General features: G+C 50.9%; 6 protein-coding genes and 2 non-coding genes across 8 annotated transcripts; 1 reads left to right on the top strand and 7 right to left on the bottom strand.

The window, feature by feature from the left end:
- Positions 1–209: 209 nt before the first annotated feature.
- GLRG_13029 lies at positions 210–281 on the bottom strand. The gene has a single exon. It is a non-coding gene; the product is annotated as a tRNA-Ala (tRNA).
- Positions 282–290: 9 nt separating this feature from the next.
- On the bottom strand, positions 291–388 carry GLRG_13028. The gene has a single exon. It is a non-coding gene; the product is annotated as a tRNA-Val (tRNA).
- A 557-nt stretch (positions 389–945) lies between these two features.
- GLRG_00908 (NUDIX domain-containing protein) lies at positions 946–1,759 on the top strand (the record flags this gene model as incomplete). Its single annotated transcript, XM_008091593.1, has 3 exons — positions 946–1,078; positions 1,292–1,497; positions 1,601–1,759. 3 exons carry the CDS (start codon positions 946–948, stop codon positions 1,757–1,759), a joined length of 498 nt encoding a protein of 165 aa, XP_008089784.1.
- Positions 1,760–2,748: 989 nt separating this feature from the next.
- GLRG_00907 (PAP2 superfamily protein) lies at positions 2,749–3,995 on the bottom strand (the record flags this gene model as incomplete). Its single annotated transcript, XM_008091592.1, has 2 exons — positions 2,749–3,717; positions 3,786–3,995. The coding sequence occupies 2 exons, from the start codon at positions 3,993–3,995 to the stop codon at positions 2,749–2,751; spliced, it is 1,179 nt and encodes a 392-aa protein (XP_008089783.1).
- A 2,234-nt stretch (positions 3,996–6,229) lies between these two features.
- GLRG_00906 (fungal cellulose binding domain-containing protein) lies at positions 6,230–7,340 on the bottom strand (the record flags this gene model as incomplete). Its single annotated transcript, XM_008091591.1, has 3 exons — positions 6,230–6,656; positions 6,717–6,913; positions 6,975–7,340. The coding sequence occupies 3 exons, from the start codon at positions 7,338–7,340 to the stop codon at positions 6,230–6,232; spliced, it is 990 nt and encodes a 329-aa protein (XP_008089782.1).
- Positions 7,341–10,094: 2,754 nt separating this feature from the next.
- GLRG_00905 (glyoxalase/Bleomycin resistance protein/Dioxygenase superfamily protein) lies at positions 10,095–10,634 on the bottom strand (the record flags this gene model as incomplete). Its single annotated transcript, XM_008091590.1, has 1 exon — positions 10,095–10,634. One exon carries the CDS (start codon positions 10,632–10,634, stop codon positions 10,095–10,097), a length of 540 nt encoding a protein of 179 aa, XP_008089781.1.
- A 1,662-nt stretch (positions 10,635–12,296) lies between these two features.
- GLRG_00904 (serine carboxypeptidase S28) lies at positions 12,297–14,046 on the bottom strand (the record flags this gene model as incomplete). Its single annotated transcript, XM_008091589.1, has 2 exons — positions 12,297–12,729; positions 12,782–14,046. 2 exons carry the CDS (start codon positions 14,044–14,046, stop codon positions 12,297–12,299), a joined length of 1,698 nt encoding a protein of 565 aa, XP_008089780.1.
- Positions 14,047–15,686: 1,640 nt separating this feature from the next.
- GLRG_00903 (uncharacterized protein) lies at positions 15,687–17,589 on the bottom strand (the record flags this gene model as incomplete). Its single annotated transcript, XM_008091588.1, has 5 exons — positions 15,687–15,800; positions 15,862–16,402; positions 16,480–16,495; positions 16,561–17,458; positions 17,554–17,589. 5 exons carry the CDS (start codon positions 17,587–17,589, stop codon positions 15,687–15,689), a joined length of 1,605 nt encoding a protein of 534 aa, XP_008089779.1.
- Between the last annotated feature and the right edge of the window lie 1,786 nt (positions 17,590–19,375).

Here is a 19,375-nt window from a genome sequence, read left to right as displayed (position 1 = left end):
TAATGAATGAATGATGGAAAATGTATTTTATTCTCAATGCATGGACGACAAACACGGCAATGGAGGGCGCGCCGGGTCGCACAGCCGCTGGGGTTGTTGTATTTGCCCCTGCATATAATTCCATTGTTCGTTCACTCAGTCAGCCATGATGATGGAGTTCATCCATCATTCCACCAGCACCCACCCACCCCCAAGTGCAAACAAAAAGATGGACGATCAGGGAATCGAACCCTGGACCTACCGCATGCTAAGCGGTCATTATACCACTAAACCAATCGCCCATATGGTAATGATCTAGCCCGGACTTGAACCGGAGACCTTCAGTGTGCCCAGGTCGAGTCGCCTCGAGCTGTTAGACTGACGTGATAACCAACTACACCACCAGACCATTGCGGGTTTTGTTGACGGGACCGGGAGGGAACCCGCTCTTAGTGTCACGTACAAGCGTGGGTGGAGGAGGGCGGTGGGATGTGAAGTGGAGATGAATTGAGTGAATGGGGTGGGTTTTTATACATCGTACATTGAGTCAGATGAGCTCCGTGCCAGGCTGGGCTACTCCGGGTAGGGTGGGGTGGAGGGAGGAGGGAAATCGTACATTTACATTTACAATCGGCACATTTTGTCCGGTTACACTTGCTGCCAGAAGAAGACATATGTATGTATAATCAGTTGGCTGTGTAACTCTGCCTGGGGCTGAGGTCCGAGGCTGATTTTGGCGTAGGGCGAAAGAGGGAACAAAAGACGCTAGGTAGATGGTTGCCGCTGACCATACATTCACCTCCACAGCCCATATATTCATTCACCTTGACTCTCATTAAACGACTTATCGAGCAAGCAACAAGCAACAGCGACTGGAATCTCAAACCGGCGACAACGAGAACGACAATAACAACAGCTGCAACAAGAAAACAAACAGAGAAAAGTCGCGGTTTACTTGGAAGGAATATGGGCAGCACGGTGCAGCAGGCCGGCGAGGCCCCAAACCCCTTCGCCCACACGCGTGTGGGCGTCGCCGCCATCATCCGGCGCGAGGACGGCAAAATCATCGTGGGCCGACGTAAGAGCAGCCACGGCGCAGGTACGGACATTTATGCCCTCTCAAGTTCTTTTTAAGTTTGTATTTCATTTTTTATGTGTGTTTTCTTTACGGAGAAGGGGGGGGGGGGCTCCTGAGCTATGAGCCGATGCGCCGAGAGAGGAAAAGTGAAAAAGAAAAAGGAATTGAAAAAAATAAAAAATAAAAAAAGACCCAAAGCAAAACACAGCTGACACTATATACCACGAAACGCAGGGACAATCCAGCTCCCCGGCGGCCACCTCGAGTTCGGCGAGTCCTTCTTCACCTGCGCGGAGCGCGAGACGCTCGAGGAAACGGGGCTGCGGGTACGCGGCACCAAGGTCGCGGGCTTGACCAACGACTTCTTCGGGGACCTCGGGAAGCACTACATCACCATCTTTGTGAGATGCGAATTGGAGGATGACAAAGCGGAGCCCATGGTGAGTAGGAACCCAAGTCCCAACCAACACGCCAATCTATGAAGAAGCAGGAAACAAAAACAAGAAGAAGACGTAAAGCTGACTTCCCCCCCCCCTTGTACAGAACATGGAGCCCGAAAAGTGCGCGGGGTGGTCGTGGGTGACGTGGGGCGAGATTCGGGCCATCAACGAGGCGGCCAAGGAGGGAGGCCAAGGGCCAAAGCTGTTCCTGCCGTTGCAGAACCTGGTAGAGGAGAACCCGGACTTTGAGGCGTCTGCTTAGGGAGGAGGAGCGTAGAGTTGGATCTTCATCGCGATTGAGGGACCGGTTATCATACGCCCGAGTAGAAACGGGATGCGCACTGGGAGATGGACCGGTCCGCGTTAAGTAGCCCTGAGAAAAGGGGGCGACGGGTTCGGGGATTGGCCATGTCGACTTTAGACAGAGAGCAGCAGAGCATGCGACATAGGTGTGGCCTTGCGGTCGCGCATCATATGCTGTCGCGATAATGACTTGGTTAAATTGTTGGCGGCAATCAAGGCGTTATATAACATGGTGGCATATCAAATCCGCCAATGGCGCAGGTGCTTCAGTATTTACTCCCCACATGGTCCTATCCCTTTTTTTTTTTTTTTTGGAATCTTTTCTGGCAATTTCTCGTCTTCGGTTCCATGAGTTATTATGTAGGCGCAGAGAGAGAGCAAGATAAGATCGGGCCAATCTTTCCGGACCGCTTGCTTGGAGCTGATCGAAAAACAACGGATCCCTGCAATCGATCTGGGAGATCCGAGCATGGTGGATATCCGTGCGGCACATGGTAATAGTAACACTTTTTGGGTCTCCCTCTTTGACAGATCACTCCATTCGGAATCGGTCTACGGGGCTGTCCCTTTGAGTACCCGCTTGCTTGGGTCAACAGATGCGCCCATGTTATTTTGAGGCCAAGTCGATCCTTGCCATCGTCTGTAAACCACGTTGAGTGGCGTGACAGGCGGGGTTGGTTCTTTCTTGAAGAGGCTCAGGAGCGGTTTCAAACAAAAAAGCCCCAACGGGCTGTGATGATGACCCAATTGTCGAGAAATGCTTCATGTACCAATACATCGTACCCAGATAAGATGCCTTTTGAATGATATTGATTATGTTATAGATAACGGATTAGGCATATAAAGAGACAGCGCTCGCTTTCGTGTCGTACAGGGTATCCACGCGAGAAGGACTCAAAGTCCAAAAACGCCAAAACAGAGAAGAAGAAAATAAAAGGGGACAGAGATTTACACCATGTCGTCGACAGAAGAACGACGGTCATCTCTAGCAAGTTGCGATGTCACCGGCTTACGGGGCACCCTGGCACCACGGCCATCTCGACTACTGGTGCTGTACCGCGTCCTACCGGTCAGTTTGTCGGGGGCTGTGCTTCTGGCCCCGCGTCTCTTGCCCCACCCGGCCTTCCGAGTAGCCACTGCCCCGTCAAAGTGATTAACGCCGTATTCGAGAGGAATCTTGCGGTGCAGGGGGATATGGTTGAAGCGCCAGTCCCACACCGCGGCGTAGACCATCCTGTAAGACGAGAAGGCGAAAACCGTGCCGATGACGGCACCGGCCAGAACGTCGTACCAGTTGTGCGATTGATCGACGGTCAATGAACCGCCTACCAGGGTAGCGCCGAGGATGGGGGCGTAGGTGAGGATGAGCTTCCACATGGACGGGTGGTAGTTCGAAAAGACCTTGAGCTTGGCGTTCAGGTACAAATAAAGGAAGACCATGCCGGAGAACATGGCAGTTGTGTGGCCCGAGGGGAAGGACTCGAGAGCGTTGGAGAGAGTTCCGTCCATCTCTCTTGTGCAAATGTCCGACGTCCACATGATGCCTCCGTATCCCGTGCCATCGAGCCCAGTCGCATTGCCGCCTGGCTGGGAGGCCTTGCTGATGTCGGGTTGGCAGACGTCAAGAAAGTTTGGCCTCAGTCCACCAATGAGCCACTTGACCATGACCTGGAAGACGGTCGAGCCGAGGACGGAGTAGAGCAGGCCCATGATACCGTTGTTGATGTCCCAAAAAGATGGCACGCGGATCTGGCAGAGGAGGATGGACAAGATGGGCACCCCGATGGCGAGAGCCGTCGCAGCATGGCTGGGGATATACTGCGGAATGTGAGGATAGGCGAACTGGGGATATACAACCTCGCCGTCCTCAAAGCTGATGGGGAATGTCCGGTGGGCAGGCGGGTGGGCTCTGAAGACCTGCAGAATCGGTGTTAGTCAAGCCGGTTGGGCAGGCATGGGATGTCTATCAAGGGCTCAGCACTCACTACCAGCGCGATGACTCCCATGACGATCATGGTGAGAATGTCGAGCCAGGTCACCTTTAGCCACAGCATGAAGGGCGGTCTATGGGCCATGCTGTAGTCGCGGCCATGCCAACGGTCGTTAACCTTTGTGTCCTCGCTGCTTCGGCGCCGGTGGGTGGGGAGAGTAGGTGTGTCATCTTGACGACGTGCAAAGGGGTTGAAGCTTTTCATAGTTGGGAATACACAAGTATAGCCAATATCGAAGTTGACAAGAGGCCTAGCCGACGAATAGATAGCGAAACGACTGGGGGCTGACCGGGATGCGCCTCTGCCAATGCACGACGATATCAGGTCTATCAGAGCATGCGAGGATAGACGACGAGTGGGCTGATAGCGATGAGGATGTGAGAGGAGCAGAAGGGCATCATTCATTCTAATACAACCAACTTCCTCATCGACCTTGCGCACGCATCGTCATCTCTTTCCCCCAGGCTGGTCATCAACTCTTGGCACGCGCTACCGAGCAGCCAACTACGTAGGTCCGTATGTAGGCCGTCCCTGACTGAAAGACAGAGAAACAGAAATGGGGGGAAAGATGGACAGTGTGAGATGAGATGGCAAGAAATACTCGCAAACGCGCTGCGCCAAGTCTTGGTTTACTTCTGACGTCACTTCCGGTGCAGCTCCCGGCGTCAGCCAGATATAATAAAATACCGATACACCATGCTGTCTCAGCGACCTTGCCAGGGGGTGACAAAAGCCGCTGAACGTTCAAGCCAGTAAAGGCCTGCCCAAAAAGTCTTGGCTGATGCTGTCCTATCGCGCCCGTCCGACCAGCAATGAAGTGGCATTCGTGGGGTGACCACTTGCATCATTGTTTTAACTATGTTTTTTTTTTTTTACTATTTTTTCTCACTCCATTGAACGAGGTTTGACGGCAGGCTTTTGTTAACTGTCTTTGAAATTAATTGAACAGTACTTGCTGTCTGTCGTGAAGCTGGAACAGCTTCGTGTGGCTAGTACCAGTAGACACCGCCACGGATGTGGCGTATCACCCGCACAGACCATGTGAGAAGGGTATTTCTACCACTTCTCCGGTTCATACGGATACTTAGGGCCTGATCGGCAAAACCAATATCAGGACGATATCGCCCGTACTCCGATATTAAAGTACATAGGGTTAGGGTTAACGAGAGTTTGATGCAAGGTCAAAGGTTAATTTGGCGAATGTACTGCCAGGACCCTTGCGACAGCTGTCGGCAGCTGTGTCTCACTAACACCACTACTGCCAGCGCCTTTCTACTATTGCCCACTGTCGCTGGCAATAGTGGGCAGGCGCTGGCAACAGTGGCTAGCAGTAGTAGGCAACAGTAGGTAATCTGCTATAACGGTCCTTTTCTAAAGTTCAACCTAAGTCTGGAGCCCGATAACAATTTATATGGAGAAAGCAGGGGATTTAACAGATTTCTGGCAAAAAAGGTCACGCTACGTGGCCTATTCCAATATAATTAGGGTTCTGCAATGTAGAACTGAAATCATGATGTACCCTCCTGTTTTTGGCCTAGTGCGGCACGATTTGGGTTTTTTGGTGCTTGTGGCTGGTGCTTGGTCCGTGATATCGGTCCTTATTCGAAGTGTCAAATGATATCGGCGGTGCCGATCAGGCCCTTAGAATCTTAATAGAACAACTAGAATGACCAGACGCTGCGCTTCATCACGCTGTCTGATACCATGAAATCATGTCATACCCCGTGTTGCGTTGACCCCATACATACACGATGTAGATATCGTGTGGCTTAGTTATGTAGACCCTTTTTGCTTTCTTGTTTCTGTACTCCGTAGTCTGCTCGGGGAGCCACCAAGACCATTTTCTGTTGCTCAAGCCGGGCTCAATCAACATAAAACCCCATACTACTACACAACCTCAAAAAGAAGGTCACTCACTCGCTGCTGGAATATAAAGACGGAGCACAAAAGAGCCCTCAATTAAAGACATCATCGCATGCAACAGAACTATTATTCTCCCCTGAGTTGATGTCACTAAGAACAACATTCCCCAAGATTAGGCCCCTGCACACATGCAATTCGGTAAAACAGATAGAAGCGGCTCCCTTGATGTAAGACCGTGATGTAAAAGGGGAATGACTGGCAAACATGGTCACGCCCATGAGAAGACATGGAGAAATGCAATCGCGGGGAGATATGGTTTGTAAATCGGCCTGCTGCGAATGCAGCAAGGGCTTCCGTGTTAGAATGTCTACAGTTTCCTGCAATTATATACAATGAGAAATGTAATAGCAGCTTTCGAAGCTGAATTGGCGCATTGCGCCTGGCGGCCCTGCCTATGGCTTTCCAATACAAAGAAGTTCTGCGTTGCGGGCACAGCCGGGGGATCAACCACGCACAAAAAGGGATTCGGCCGGTTATCTTTTCAGCAGCGACAACCTTGAAAGTGAGAGGAGTGTTTACTGCTCGACGCGAAAGACACGACTGCGGCGAAGGGCTCTCTTGCGGCGGCTGCAGTTGGACGACTGCGCAGTGCTGTTGCTGCTGCCATTGACGGGGACAATCACAGGGGTAGGCGTAGCGGTAGACGCAGAGGTGGCGGCAGAGGCCACAGCAGAAGTGGCAGCAGCGGCAGCAGAGTTGGCAGCAGAAGAGGTGGCAGCGATGGCGGCAGAGGATGTGGCAGGAACAGGCTCGGGGGCCGTCTCGTTGGCGCTGCCACTGTTGCCGCCAGTCCAGACAGCAGGGCCGGGCATGGGGTAGTCCTTGTAGCCGTTGTAGATGCTGAAGTTGAACGAGGGATCGGTCTTCTTGTAGCCGCCCGGGAACCTGATCATGGGGCCGGGGGTGCCGTTGCCGCCGCCGGTGACCTTGATCTGAGCGCAGCTGCGTAGGGAGAGATGTCAGTCGCTGATTCAAGGTCAGCTATGGAAAGCTGGCACTCACGAGTTGTAGAACTCGGCCTGGCCGACGTGGGCGCCGTGGACACCGATATGCTCGATGCGGAGGAGGTACTCTCCGTCGGGGGTGTCCTTGGGAATAGTGAACTCGATGGAGTTCTTGTCCCAGGTGCACCAGGCGTCAGAAGTGAAGGCGCCGTTCTTGTTGCACACACTCTCTTCGTAAATCTTGAACCAGTCTCCCTTTTTTCAGATTATACAAGTCAGTACTACTCAATAAAGTGTAGGGATAATCATCTCTTACATCGCCTTCGTAGGCCGCAGCGGTGGTAGGGGCCTTGGACATGTAGGCGAGGCCCGGGCCGGGGTGCTGCATAGTGGCGCCAACGCCGAGCTTGAATCCGACCTTGGAGCCGGCCTTGACCTCCATAGTGCGAGTCTTGCCGGCGAAGGTGAAGGCACCCTTGTTGCAGCGGAAGTCGTTCACGTCGGGCGTCATGTCATCGCGGACATTCTCCCACTTGGTTGGGTTGTACTTGGCCTGGCGGGTGTTGTCGCGGACGTACTCGAAAGACTTGGTGGCGACGCCGTCGACGATGAAAGAATCGAAGAAGTAGTGGGCAGAGGCCAAGGGGGCAACAGCCGAAAGAGCAACAGCGGAGAACTTCATCTTGAGAGAATGTATTGGATTCAAAGGTGGACTTGTTTGTAAGTTTTGAACAGAACGAATGTGAGGGTTCAAAGGGCTGGCCCGTAGTGAACGTTGGTAACGAATGAATGAATGAATGTGATGATGAAAAGAATGACAAACCCAAGGTGTGATACCGAAGTGGATGAAGAAAAGGTATCTCTTCTCACAGGAACCGGCGTAGTCTTTATATTGTTTGCTGTCTGTATCTACGCCTCCAATGAGACTTGGCTTCGAAGCCTATCGATTGTAGTTCGTATTCCCTCCGTACGGACCTCAAGATATCCCGCATACATCTGATTCCCAGCGTGTAGGAAACATTACCTTCTCTGTTTGATAGGGCCCATGGCCGGGGTATACTAATGCCAGTGGAACGGCAGGACCCCATCTATGGAGGACACCCTTGGCTATGGCGGGGTCCTGACGATGTCGTGAGCAGTCCCTTTTCGTATTATCTGCATGACTGTTTTCTTAGTGATACAGACATCTCGACCGAGTGCCGTCACCAGAACGCAAGTAATTGTGGTGGATCCATCACCCCTTGATGTTCCCCGTTTCAAACCCCGACAAGACTGACTGCATAGGGCCCAAGTCCGACCCCTAACTTGCTTCCCAGGAAAACCTCAACTGAATTTTCTCCCCCGGCCTTGGGTCCCCTAACCGCTTGACAATCATGACGAGGACAGGACTAGGGGGAAATTCACCCAGACTTTCCCAGCGCTGCGGTGGCTACACAGGCTTCGGATCCCAGCTTTAACGTACCCCCACCAATGCAGGCCGCTTTCGGACTTTGACCATCTATCATGCTGATAATGAATAGACCCTGGTGCGACCTCCTGGACTAGTCGTTATGTGATGAATGTTCATCATGCTCAACACCAACGAGAAAGGCCTCAGTGGAAAACATCCCGCTTTACAACAGCTGCAGTCGTACAAAAGGATCGTGCTAAGAAGCAGCTTAAGGGTTATTATAAAGGGAGGCCAGCGTATAATCATCGACTCCCACTCAGCAAAAGTCGTCGAGTCGGTTGTATCCTGACTGCTCATCGTGCTTAATGAGGCTGACTACACGAAGTATCCTGGTCAAGGTAAAACACGCCACAGGATAGGACTCATCAGCCTTAAATCTGGCGCTTGAAGAAGGCGATCCCAGTTACCTTAATTTCATGGGCGACCATGCCTTGAACAGCGGTCTTCGCGGAAACCGGATAACTTGGCGAACCCCCACTCGAAAGTGCGCATCCAGAAACATGGAATTACTGGTTCACCGGCTTGTTGGCTCGGTTGCTAAGATTGAGGTGGAGCGTGGAACTTCCTGGGAGGAAGACAGTTCACCCCACAGCTTGGTCGAGAAAATGTGGGACAAAATCACGTTCATCTTACTGAGCTTTTGACTTGGATATGGAACCAAAAACACAGATATCTCGGTACTGCACAATGCGACTTTTCGGCGAGGCTTACCAGTCACCTCATTAGAACGTCGTGAGCGCTTCAGGTGGACGTAGATCATTTACTATATTCGAAACTTTGGATGTGTTGGCGCCTCACAATTGCGTAAGCTCACAGTGTCCTCCAAGCCGGCGGCCATTGCGAAATCCCCAACATTCTGAATTTGCAGTATGCTGTTTCGCCCGTTCTGCTGCTCTGCATCCACAATATTCCACACAATCTCTCCAAACAGGAATCAAAGCTCAGCAAACCTGACTGTATCACCCCTGTTGTGGAAATGTCCTTAGAGTCAAACGCAAATGCTTGGTTTTCTGCTCATGTCATTGTCACCTTGTCTTCGGCTGACGCCCATATCAAGGTCACCAGCACTCTGACCCAAGGGAGTGCACTTCCGAGGAACGACGAGATACGAATTCTAGTCAGCTCCGGGCTTGTTACCATGGCCATGGCCCACGATCGCAGTTACGTCAGAACTGGCACGGTGGTTCCAAACCTGGACAACAGTGAACCTCGCACATGAAGGCATGTATTCACTAAACACTGGTTGATTATCAATCATATGCCTGTCTAATAAACCGCTCTAAGGTAGAGATTATAATGAAACAGGACTTGTATTCCTCATTTCAGCCTCCAACTACCTTTAGTGTTCCTAAATCAGCTATAGCACAAGTATAATGTGTATATTTGGAGAGAGGTTCTGCATGAAGAACGACTGACATGCTCTCCCATATTCATTTTTGAACTTTGGGTAGGTGAGTAGAAGCCTTTGCTGCCACTACGTAGCAGAGGGGACATTCATGTTCAAATAAGCTTGACAGTTCACCCCAACAAGGGTGGAAGAAGAATATAATATCCATGCTAGTGGATATCATGTTTCAAGGGGCAGTGCTTAACCTTGAAAGCCTTCAGCTGTCATGGGTGAAGAAGATTCCTGAAAGTTCCTTGCCGGGTCATCGAATTGGGTTAGATCCAACAGATGAATGGAGTCAAGATCGTATGTTTGTGCGAGGGGCTGAGGGTCACCAGTTTAGTAGTCAAGATTGGACTAGCCCCTATTCCAATCGATGGTCGATGTCATGAACTTTGCGGTAGTAGCGTGCAATGTAACGGTTTGTTCCTAAGGCCATTTTGACTTTGATAAGGCTCTCATAGCTAACTCACACGTATATTTTGATCAAGACATCCAACCTTTACATTACCGCCCAGTCCATGTTCAACGAGAGTTTATTATCTTGATAGCGACCGTGAAAACCAACCTTACTTAGACTTCATGGGTATCGGAACCATTCAAGTTCGCTTCATCAAAATCTTCTCATCTTCGCCAGCTTCAAATCTTCTCAAGAGTTCTTCTGGATCAAACGTCGGTCCACGAGGGTCTCTAGTAAACTCCGCACTCGCCATGTACTGAATAGCCTCCTCCTTTGTCTCGAAAGCGTCGACCTGGTTTTCGATCTTGTTGCCATCAGGGTCCTTGTAGTACATGCTCATGGACACGCCATGATTGACACAGTATGCAGGCTCGATACCCGCTTCCTTTCGGGTCTTGTACGCCTGCAACAACTGTCCCAAGGAGTCGAACGTGAGGGCGAAGTGGTCCACGCCCACCGCGTTATCCTGTTTCGGTACTGCATTAGGGTCCTTCAGAATCGCAAAGCGGTGGTGTTCGTGATCCCAGGTCATAAAAGTGATGATATCGGTCGAGTGAGTGATCCTAGCGTTGAGGAAGTTCTGATAGAAGTCAATCAACTGCTGTGAGTTCTTGGTCCGAAGGACAAAGTGGGCGAGTTCCGAGGGCCGGCAAGCGATTGGAGAAGATTCCAAGGCCATGTTGATGAATATTCGAAGAGGTGAATTACTGTCTGAAGGTTTTGTGAGGCCTCTGAGTTAGGTCTATGCGGGGAAGCCCACGCTATTTGAATCTTTCTTGAAGCACCTGATTGAAGGCTGTTTGTGGCGCCACAAGGCCGAGTTTGTTTCACAAGTTTCGCTCGGTTTCCGAAGCACACCTGAACATAAGCAGCCACATTTTCGGGACATCCAGTGTTATGAGTCGGATACGTTCCTGTCTGGTAGCCCAAAGCTATCCATCACACCGAGCCGGCTGGGCAAGCATCGAAGTCAGACGTCCGACCACCTGGCACTTGGGATTTACCTGTGGTCAAACCTCTGTGGTGTGTTAAAAGACTGTTAATTGTTAGTGTCGCTGTAGCTCTGCAATCATCTGATATAGGGGCGCTTAGACGATAGTCTGGACGACAGGACTGAGGTTTCGCAATTCGGTCATTCACATGCACGTTAACTCCGTTTGCCCGCCAAGGTTTGACACAGTGACGCACGATACTAATTTAGGTTATGGAAATCGAATAGGTAGTCCATGGATAGCGATGTACCTCCATAATCTGCGTATCCCACGGATCTCCATCATTATACCCTCAAGAAGAACGTCATGCAAAGTAACGTGACCGCCGCTGCAGCCGCCTTGGCATACGAGCCCCATCCTATAACAAAAGCCCGCTATTTACTTCATTAGCACGTGTTCCTACGCTTGGGGCAAGACTTCAGAGCTTGGAAAGCAACGTGGCGTATGTCTAGCCGATGGACCTCATACATGAGAACTCGCAGTATAATCATCCTGTCTTCTCCCGCCAGTAGGGCTCATGTATCATGGACTATCTTCTGAGGTTATAACATTCACAAGGCGTCGACCAATGTGTTCCGCCAGCATTCCTGAATTTAGTTGTCAACATCGGCCCCAACTACTGTGCGGTTAAATGCCATAAGTAACTTCATTACTTCTTGATCCTTCAGTTCAAGTCCTTCATCGATAAACAGTTGATCGCTTGGGCTGATCACGAGACGACAGAGAATGAGCAAAAGACCTCGTATGCATCATTTGCACTACCTATGCCATACGCTTGCGGAACGACCTTGAATGATTCTCCGTAACTCGGAAAAGGGTTGTTGTGTTTCTCATACTCCATTTACAGGCTCTCTAGATGGGCTATGAATTGTTGAAGTAGACCATCTACTTCCGTCGGTGTAAGGCCCGGAGCTGACATAACCAGAAGGTTCGAAGGCAACCCGGTGGAAGGCATATAGAGCTTGACATGCTGTGTCAACAAGGGCACGGAGAGTAGTATGGAAGCTTTCCATACCGCTGATGTTCTCTTCGAGGCTCTTACTGGAAAACTTGAGGGTACCTAATGTCACGGGCAGTTCCGGGTCGGCTTTAAGGGTTTTTGAAACCATAAACACGCAATGAGAGCCGCCCTAACTTCCACTCAAAGTTCAGTACATGCTAACTACTTACTCGATCTTCTATCGTGAGCGCAGTCTTGTCTCAGGAGTGTACAATCAAGATAAAATGCGAGTGATTCAAGAGTAGTGATGATTTATATGTCTGAGGGCGAACCGTTGGTCCGAAGCGTCTATGTATTTAGCCCCACGGGCTGGCATTTGTACCAGAAAGTCTTATGTGACCAATGAATCTCAGTTGTGCGTTTCCTTCCACTCCTTCAGCCAGGCTTGTACGAATTCCACCTCAAAATCCTGAGCCTTCTTCACTGGCAGTGGCGGTAGCTCAGCAGTTGTTTCGTTTTTGAAAAGGCCGTTTTCGTCCCAGTGATGAACCGCGCCGCCTGAGATGACAAGGTTGGGCTCGTTGATGGTTGACTCAGGCCTTGGTAGTCCGATCTTGTTAGGAGTTGCGGCACGCCATGGATCCGCCTCTCCATCGATGATGGCAACGCGCGGGTAGCTAAAGTTGTAACCACCGTACTTATTGATGGCGCCGACATCCGGCGGTGTGGTGATGTTAAATGCCCGACGACAGATTTCGGTGGTGAAATCAATGTCTATCAATCGCGAGATCAATCCTAATTGGTTGTCTGGCACCCCCGATCCTGTTTGAAGATAGCCCCATCTGGAATAAATGTTAGGTTTCGCAGTGCCACTTAGTTCATGGGGTCTCTTACTGCGAGCAATACTGATAAGGCCAAAGGCGCCAAGATTCATTGAGGTCATCACCGACATAGTCTTCATCGTTTCCGGACCCGAAGCATTCGTCTTGAGTTTGTCTGCAGGTAGATACTCTGGTGAAATTGACGTAACCGATGTAGTTTTTGAAGCGCGGAATCAACTCCTCTATCTCGGTCTCGTAGCCGCCAGCTTCCAGTAGATAGCGGAGTGTAGGGTCTAATTTCTCCGTCGCAGGCCAGATAACTTCGTCGGATGTCATGTTACCACAGTAGCGTAAGAAAGCACGATTGTCAAGCGCCGGATCCCAGTTACGGCTTTGTAGGCCTGCAATGCCTCCTCGTATGGTGCTTGCAAAATCAACCTTCTTGGTGACGTTTTGGAGACCAAAGGCAGTCTGTAGGGTTCTTACGTCGTCCTCCGTGGCGTTGCCTTTCTGCAGCAGAATGTTGTCAACAACGTGGGTCAACTTCTGCGTAGTTTCCGCGCAACCCTCGGGAGCATAGAGCCTCGCGGCTTCATAATACTCCCAAAAGTCAACGACAGCGGCAGTCACACCGGATGATGAGATAGCACCCCAAAATACATCAGGGTACACCTTGCGGAGGAATGCGACGAACGCGCCAGCGTACGATCCCCCGTACATGATCCACGGTGTCCCGGGAGCCGTCAGGTTGAGCGTAGCAAGTTTACCAGGGAAGACGACATGCTGTGCAAAGTAAGCAGTATCAGCCAATGCCTGGTCGGTGGTCAGAAATCGGAGGTTCTTTGTACTGAAGTCCGGTGTGGGGTAGCTTCTGCCGTAGTATCGGTGCTCTAAGATGATGCCGACTCCGTTGGTCGCTTCAGCCAAGATGGCAACTATTCCCTTCTGTAAAAAGGGCAAGCGACCGTTACCACTAGTTTCGCCCGCTGCAAGGGCTATAACCGGACCGCCGGGCTTATAGAACCGATCATCGTACCAGTAGCGGAGGGGGAACGTCCCGTTCGAGTGTGGTTCATAGATGGAATCGTTATGGAAGTGGTCAATAGGAACAGAGAAGTTGTATGCCTGGTAGAGGGTAGCGGGATCTGGTGCGACTGGTGCAGAGTCGCTTGCCAACAATCGGAAGACACCTGATGTTGAAGCTGTTTTGACGATGGCTTCAAGCTCAGATTGGCGACTAAACTCCTGCCACATTTCAGGCAAGCCGAGTTGCGGTCCGAGGGCGGCCGATAGCCGCGCCAAGGCAAGAAAACTAGCAGCCAGCCAAGACCGAGCCATTGTAAATAAAGAATCCCGAGTTGAATTCTCGGGTCGACTTGTGTACACAAACTGAAGGGGTCGAGATGGGGTGAATGCTCAAGTTGAGACTATGGCGGTATTTGAAAGATTTCGTAGACAGCGTAGGGATCGGTAGCCTCGATCATTACCACAACGTCGTACGAGGCCGGAGCGTCCGGTTGTGTCTTTCCGTACCCAGCTGCTACCTACCTTATCAAGGGCAGCCTCTTATTCATTCGATACCGCCATATTTGGAGCACATACATTTGATAATTGACCTTCCCGAAAAGCACAACGTTGTATCCAGGATGGAGTCAGCCAAGCCTATGGCCCCGTCTTTTTGGGCGTCATCATTTATGAGAAAGCAAGCTGCATGTTGATCGGTATCCGCAACCTTCGCACCTCAGGCTCCATGCCACTGCTCTCTTTCCAAACGTCGCCCGTAGTGAGCTTGGTACACGATCTGATGCGCTATGACGAAATTCCGGGTGGGGTCGGACATACAGTACTGGCCCAAACATGAAAGAAGACAGCCTTGGTGCAACTCATGATCAGACTTGTCGCAGAATAAGGTTGGGATGGATTAGGAAAGAAACTCCGTAGCCTTTGTACTGGGACCAGACAAGCGCATAGTTAGATCCCCTTAGAAGGTTATACATATGCAAGTTTACGAGTTGAATCACAACAGGTAATAACTTTGCGAGACAAGTAACTCTCTACAGTCATGAGGTTCCTAGCCACTCTGCTGCTGTGTACATTCATGTCCATTTTCCAAGGCTTCGGACTTGTAAGATGATTCCTCAAGCAACACTTATTTGTTGCTAAGTTCTGATTATTTGATACCGGAGACATGGAGATGGTTAAGGAAAAGATGTTCATTATGTAACACTGAAGTCGGACCACACGGCTAGTAAAATCTGACCCACCAAATTTCATCTCAAATTGTCGATTCGGCAACTCATTCTACCTTTTAGATAAGCGGTAAGCGGGTTAGCGAGGAGTTTACTTCTAGCCTTAGGTGTTTATCCATAGATGTTATCCGCCGCTGGAAGTTTCACAGCTACTATGATTTACTTACTCACATCCACGAAAGATTAAATATAAAGCAACCAGAGCTAGGTCAACAGGCAAAACAGATGTACTACTACCTTCCAGCCTACTAGATACTTAAAAGAGACATCATGGAAGTACCCATAAGGTGCTAGAGCCTATAACAGGTGTATTAGACAAGACTACCCCAGTAGCGTAGACAATAGTACGTGTTCCCATTATTGTCAACTTGACCCGAAACTAGTCGTTAGTTTGCTATAAGTAAACCCTCAATACATTTTACGGATAGGTTACACTTGCAAGTGAACTGAGCAAGACAACCTGGTGGAAAACGGACAGCATTCAAATCATTGTGCCTCTAAATAAAGGGTGGTATATTGGTATCGCAATTGAGGTGAGTGATCAAAAAAAGTCAGCTGTCGCTGCATGAGAGGTCCTACATGCTGCTTACCATCCATGAAAAAGTAGCACGTTCCCATGATCTCCAAGTCCACCTGATATCAGATGTAGAGTTACTCTCACGATAAACTCAGACGCAACTCAGTCGACCTCTAGGAAATAATACTCGCGTAAAAGAATGTGCTAGACACTTAGACGTCTTGAACGTTGACGACATCGCCGTAGCGGTCAACAGCCACAGCCTTCTTCCGGATGGAAGCCTTAACGGGATTGGGATCAGCAAAGATGTGATCAAGCTCCTCGAGCTGTTTTCGTAATCATTAGTATGCGACTGGAAAATATTGAAGGATATACAAGAGAACTCACAGTGCGGCCCTTGGTCTCCGGAATGAAGAAGAAGACAACGGCAGTCTGAACGGCATCCCAGATGGTGAAGATGATGTAAGTCTTCCAGGCAAGCTTCTCCATAGAGACGGGCCAGGCGAACTGGTTGAGGAGACCGGCGGCGTTGACGGCCAAGTTGGAAAACGCCATACCCTTGGCACGCATCTCGAAAGAGAGCACCTCAACGGGGTAGAGGGCCTGTAGGGGCGTAATACCGACGGAGAAGACGGAGCCGAATATGAAGATCATGGCCAAGCACGCTTGAGAGGCGGCTGGGTTGTCAAAGATGGGGCTGCCACCATCGGTCTCACCAATCTGGGACTTGGAGAGGATACCGGAGGCAACGGTCATGCCAAGCCAGACGAATGTGCAGGCGGCGAAGGAAAAGAGCAAGAGAGGGCGGCGACCGACTCTGTCGACTAGAAGGGCACCAAAGATGGCGAAAGCAAATTGCTGGCAGGAGTTGATGAGAGTAATGTTCGCTTGCTGGATGGGGTGGGTATAGCCGGCTGTGTCGAGAACACTAGAAAAGATAATATTAATACTTGTTGTATTTGTCAACAATGGGATTTCATTCAAACTTGCCTGCCGAGAAAGTACGAGAGGACGGCGTTGCCTGGGAGGTGATTAGCTTTTGCCCCCAAACACTCATCAATACCACTAGAAGATGACAGAACATACCGGCCCATTGACCGAAGATAGAAATACAGACGTTGGCGCTGAGGCGGTAGATGGAAGCACGGTCTCGGAAAAGAGCACGGTAGTCCCACCAGCGCTTGTCGGCACCGTCCATGTTAAGGAGCTCCTCGTACTCGTGGAGCTGGAGCTTGACCCAGGGGGAGTCGGTATTGCCATTGCCGTGGTACTTGGCGAGAATGGCAGCAGCCTGTTCCTTCTTGTTGTTGACGAAAAGCCATCTGGGAGACTCGGGCATCCACATGCAGAAGAGGCAAATAAGACCGGAGAACAGGGCCTGCATCCAGGTGATGAGGCGCCATGAGGCATCACCCTCGATGTCGAGAGCGGCTCGAGCCACGCCGGAGGCAATGATGGCACCGGAGAACCAGAGGGTGTTGTACATGGCACCGACAACTCCACGGTAGGCGGGGTGGTTGATCTCAACAACATACATGGGACCGGCGGAAGCGGCAATGGATACGCCGAAACCAAGGAGGAATCGACCTCCCATGAACTGGCTGGTTCCATTGGCAGTGGCTTGGACGCAAGTTCCGATGACAATGATGCCGGCACCAATAAGCATACCGATTCGACGACCCCAGGTGTCGAGGGCAGGACCGACGAAGGGTAAGGCAATGACACCACCGATTTGATACATGGACGAAATGATACCAGCCCAGATACCGTCGTTTTTCGCGCCGTAGCGCTCTTTGAAAGAGGGGTTTTGCAGCAAGTTGTTGATGAGGGACCCGTCGTATCCGTTCATGGTCGAACAGAAGAAACCGACGAGTGAGAAAGCGTAGATGAAGAGTTGCGGTTTGCTCCAGGCTTTGGGGGGCTCCTTGATCATGGCCTCGTTGAAGGCCTCGGAGCCAGTGACGACCCTGGTCTCGATCTCCTTCTGTACAAAAACGGCATGTTAGTCCATGTTCCTCGAGACAGAGGCCGAGTGAGGGCATCATAATAGCTTGCCTTGTCCGACTCATTGTCATGGACGTGGACCGTGTCCACGGCGTCGATCTTCTCGCTCATAGTTGCGATATGTGGCACGTTGTTGTTAACGACGGAGAAGGGCAAGGTTGAGGTTGCTGATTACCCACGAGCCAGAGCTGCGCGCAATGGAAGTCCAGGCGGAGCGAGAGGCGGATAGGTGAGGAAGAGGATGGAGAGCCCGAGACAAGCAGACCAGGGATCGCGGGAACACGCCGAGGTTTTATGAGTTTGGCCAGCCTCGCCACAATACCTTGGGGTGACTCTGACGGGAATGGGTAGTAAAGATGCCGATGGAGGAGAAGCGGTGCCCAAAAATTGCCCATTGATCAGCTCGCCCGTTGCGAGACTGCCACCCACCCCTGCTCGACGTGGGAGGACAAGCCACTACCACTCCCACATGGGACCGAAGTAGCGGCTGAACTAGGCGAATCGTCCCTGGAGTAATACTATATTGCTTGTGGGCAGATCGGTGGTGGTTGCACCACCTTCCTCCACCCTCCCCGTCGGCCCCTTGTCACAGCATATCAGGGACCGGCTGATCGTTCCCTAAGCTCCTGTAATGGCTGCATGGCGATTTAATCCAGAGGAAATGCGCACTTCTCTTCAAGCTATCCATAAGGGCGTTGATTAAGTCCAGCCTACCATTATATCTATCTATCTGCCTTAGCACGTGGAGAAACCCCAATTGTCTCCAACAGGGGTTCATCCAATGCCGTACTCTGGGTGTGCGTATAAGTGAGGAGTTGAGTGTATTTGCCGTGTCTACGAAGGAGCATAAGTTTTCGGCTATCCAACTTTAAGAGCACAGACGAGCAGGGGTGCTAAATGAGACGTGCCATCAAGGGCTCAGAGGTCAAGTGATCGGCGTAAAGGAAGCATGTAAACGAGAAGACAGAGAACCATCGGTTCGTCCTTTGATCTTTAGCATGCCCTTCCCCCAGATCAGCGAGCGGGTCGACGGGCTCCGCACTCCGCATGGTGCCAGGGATGATGAGCGTTAAACTGTTTACCAACAACGGCCCTTGTGGAGACACGCTGGAGAGATCCGGAAATGTCAACAAAAGGTTTATCATTGGATCTGGGGGTGGGCTTATGGAAACGCTGCCCGTCTTGCCCCGAGTCGACCAGGCTGGTTTGCCCAGTCCGCTTGCAAGTGCAACCTATCCGTAACATTTTTAAGTCTTTCCCCGACGGCAATCACTGGCTACTTTCGCCATTGTTGGAACGCGAACTATGATCGCTGACCAGTGGAGTTGTTTTCGTTGGTGTGCCCGCCCCCAGGCTCCGACACCCTGCAGTAGACAGGGGACAAAACCAGCGCATGCGGACGCACTCAGGTGGTATGCAGGGTTGGCTGGGGTGATTTTGGACGGGGGAGCGAAATGCTGGAGATCAGATCTGGAGACAGCAAACGCCGAACCACCTAGGACATAATGGGTCGAAATGAGAGGATTCGGAGTCGACTCCTACCGGCCCGTCTTTCCATGTGCTCTATGAGTAACAATAACTGAGGCCCATTTGCTGATCTCCCCAGCATGTTTTGTTGCCTGAGGACTAACTGAGAACTGACATGTCCGAGAAGCACATGAGATATGTAGAGTGGATGGTCAACCTTACGGGAAAGCGCCTTGGCTAACTATCTCAACCGTAGTAGGTATGGTAACCGGCATCTTGCATTAGAAGGGCACAAATGTCACAACTAGCGCTAGCCAACTAGCAAGGAGCCATGAAGGGCTGGAGTATTATCGCGGATGCAGACATGGTAGTTTCGACACCATATCAAAAATCCTTTACGCCCACGAAGGCACGTATTCCCTTGTCCCAT

This window comes from Colletotrichum graminicola (assembly GCF_000149035.1).
Source record: "Colletotrichum graminicola M1.001 genomic scaffold supercont1.2, whole genome shotgun sequence".
Taxonomy (NCBI): Eukaryota; Fungi; Ascomycota; class Sordariomycetes; order Glomerellales; family Glomerellaceae; genus Colletotrichum; species Colletotrichum graminicola.
The sequence above is the reverse complement of the archived record's forward strand: the minus strand, read 5'-3'. Positions and strand labels throughout refer to the sequence as shown.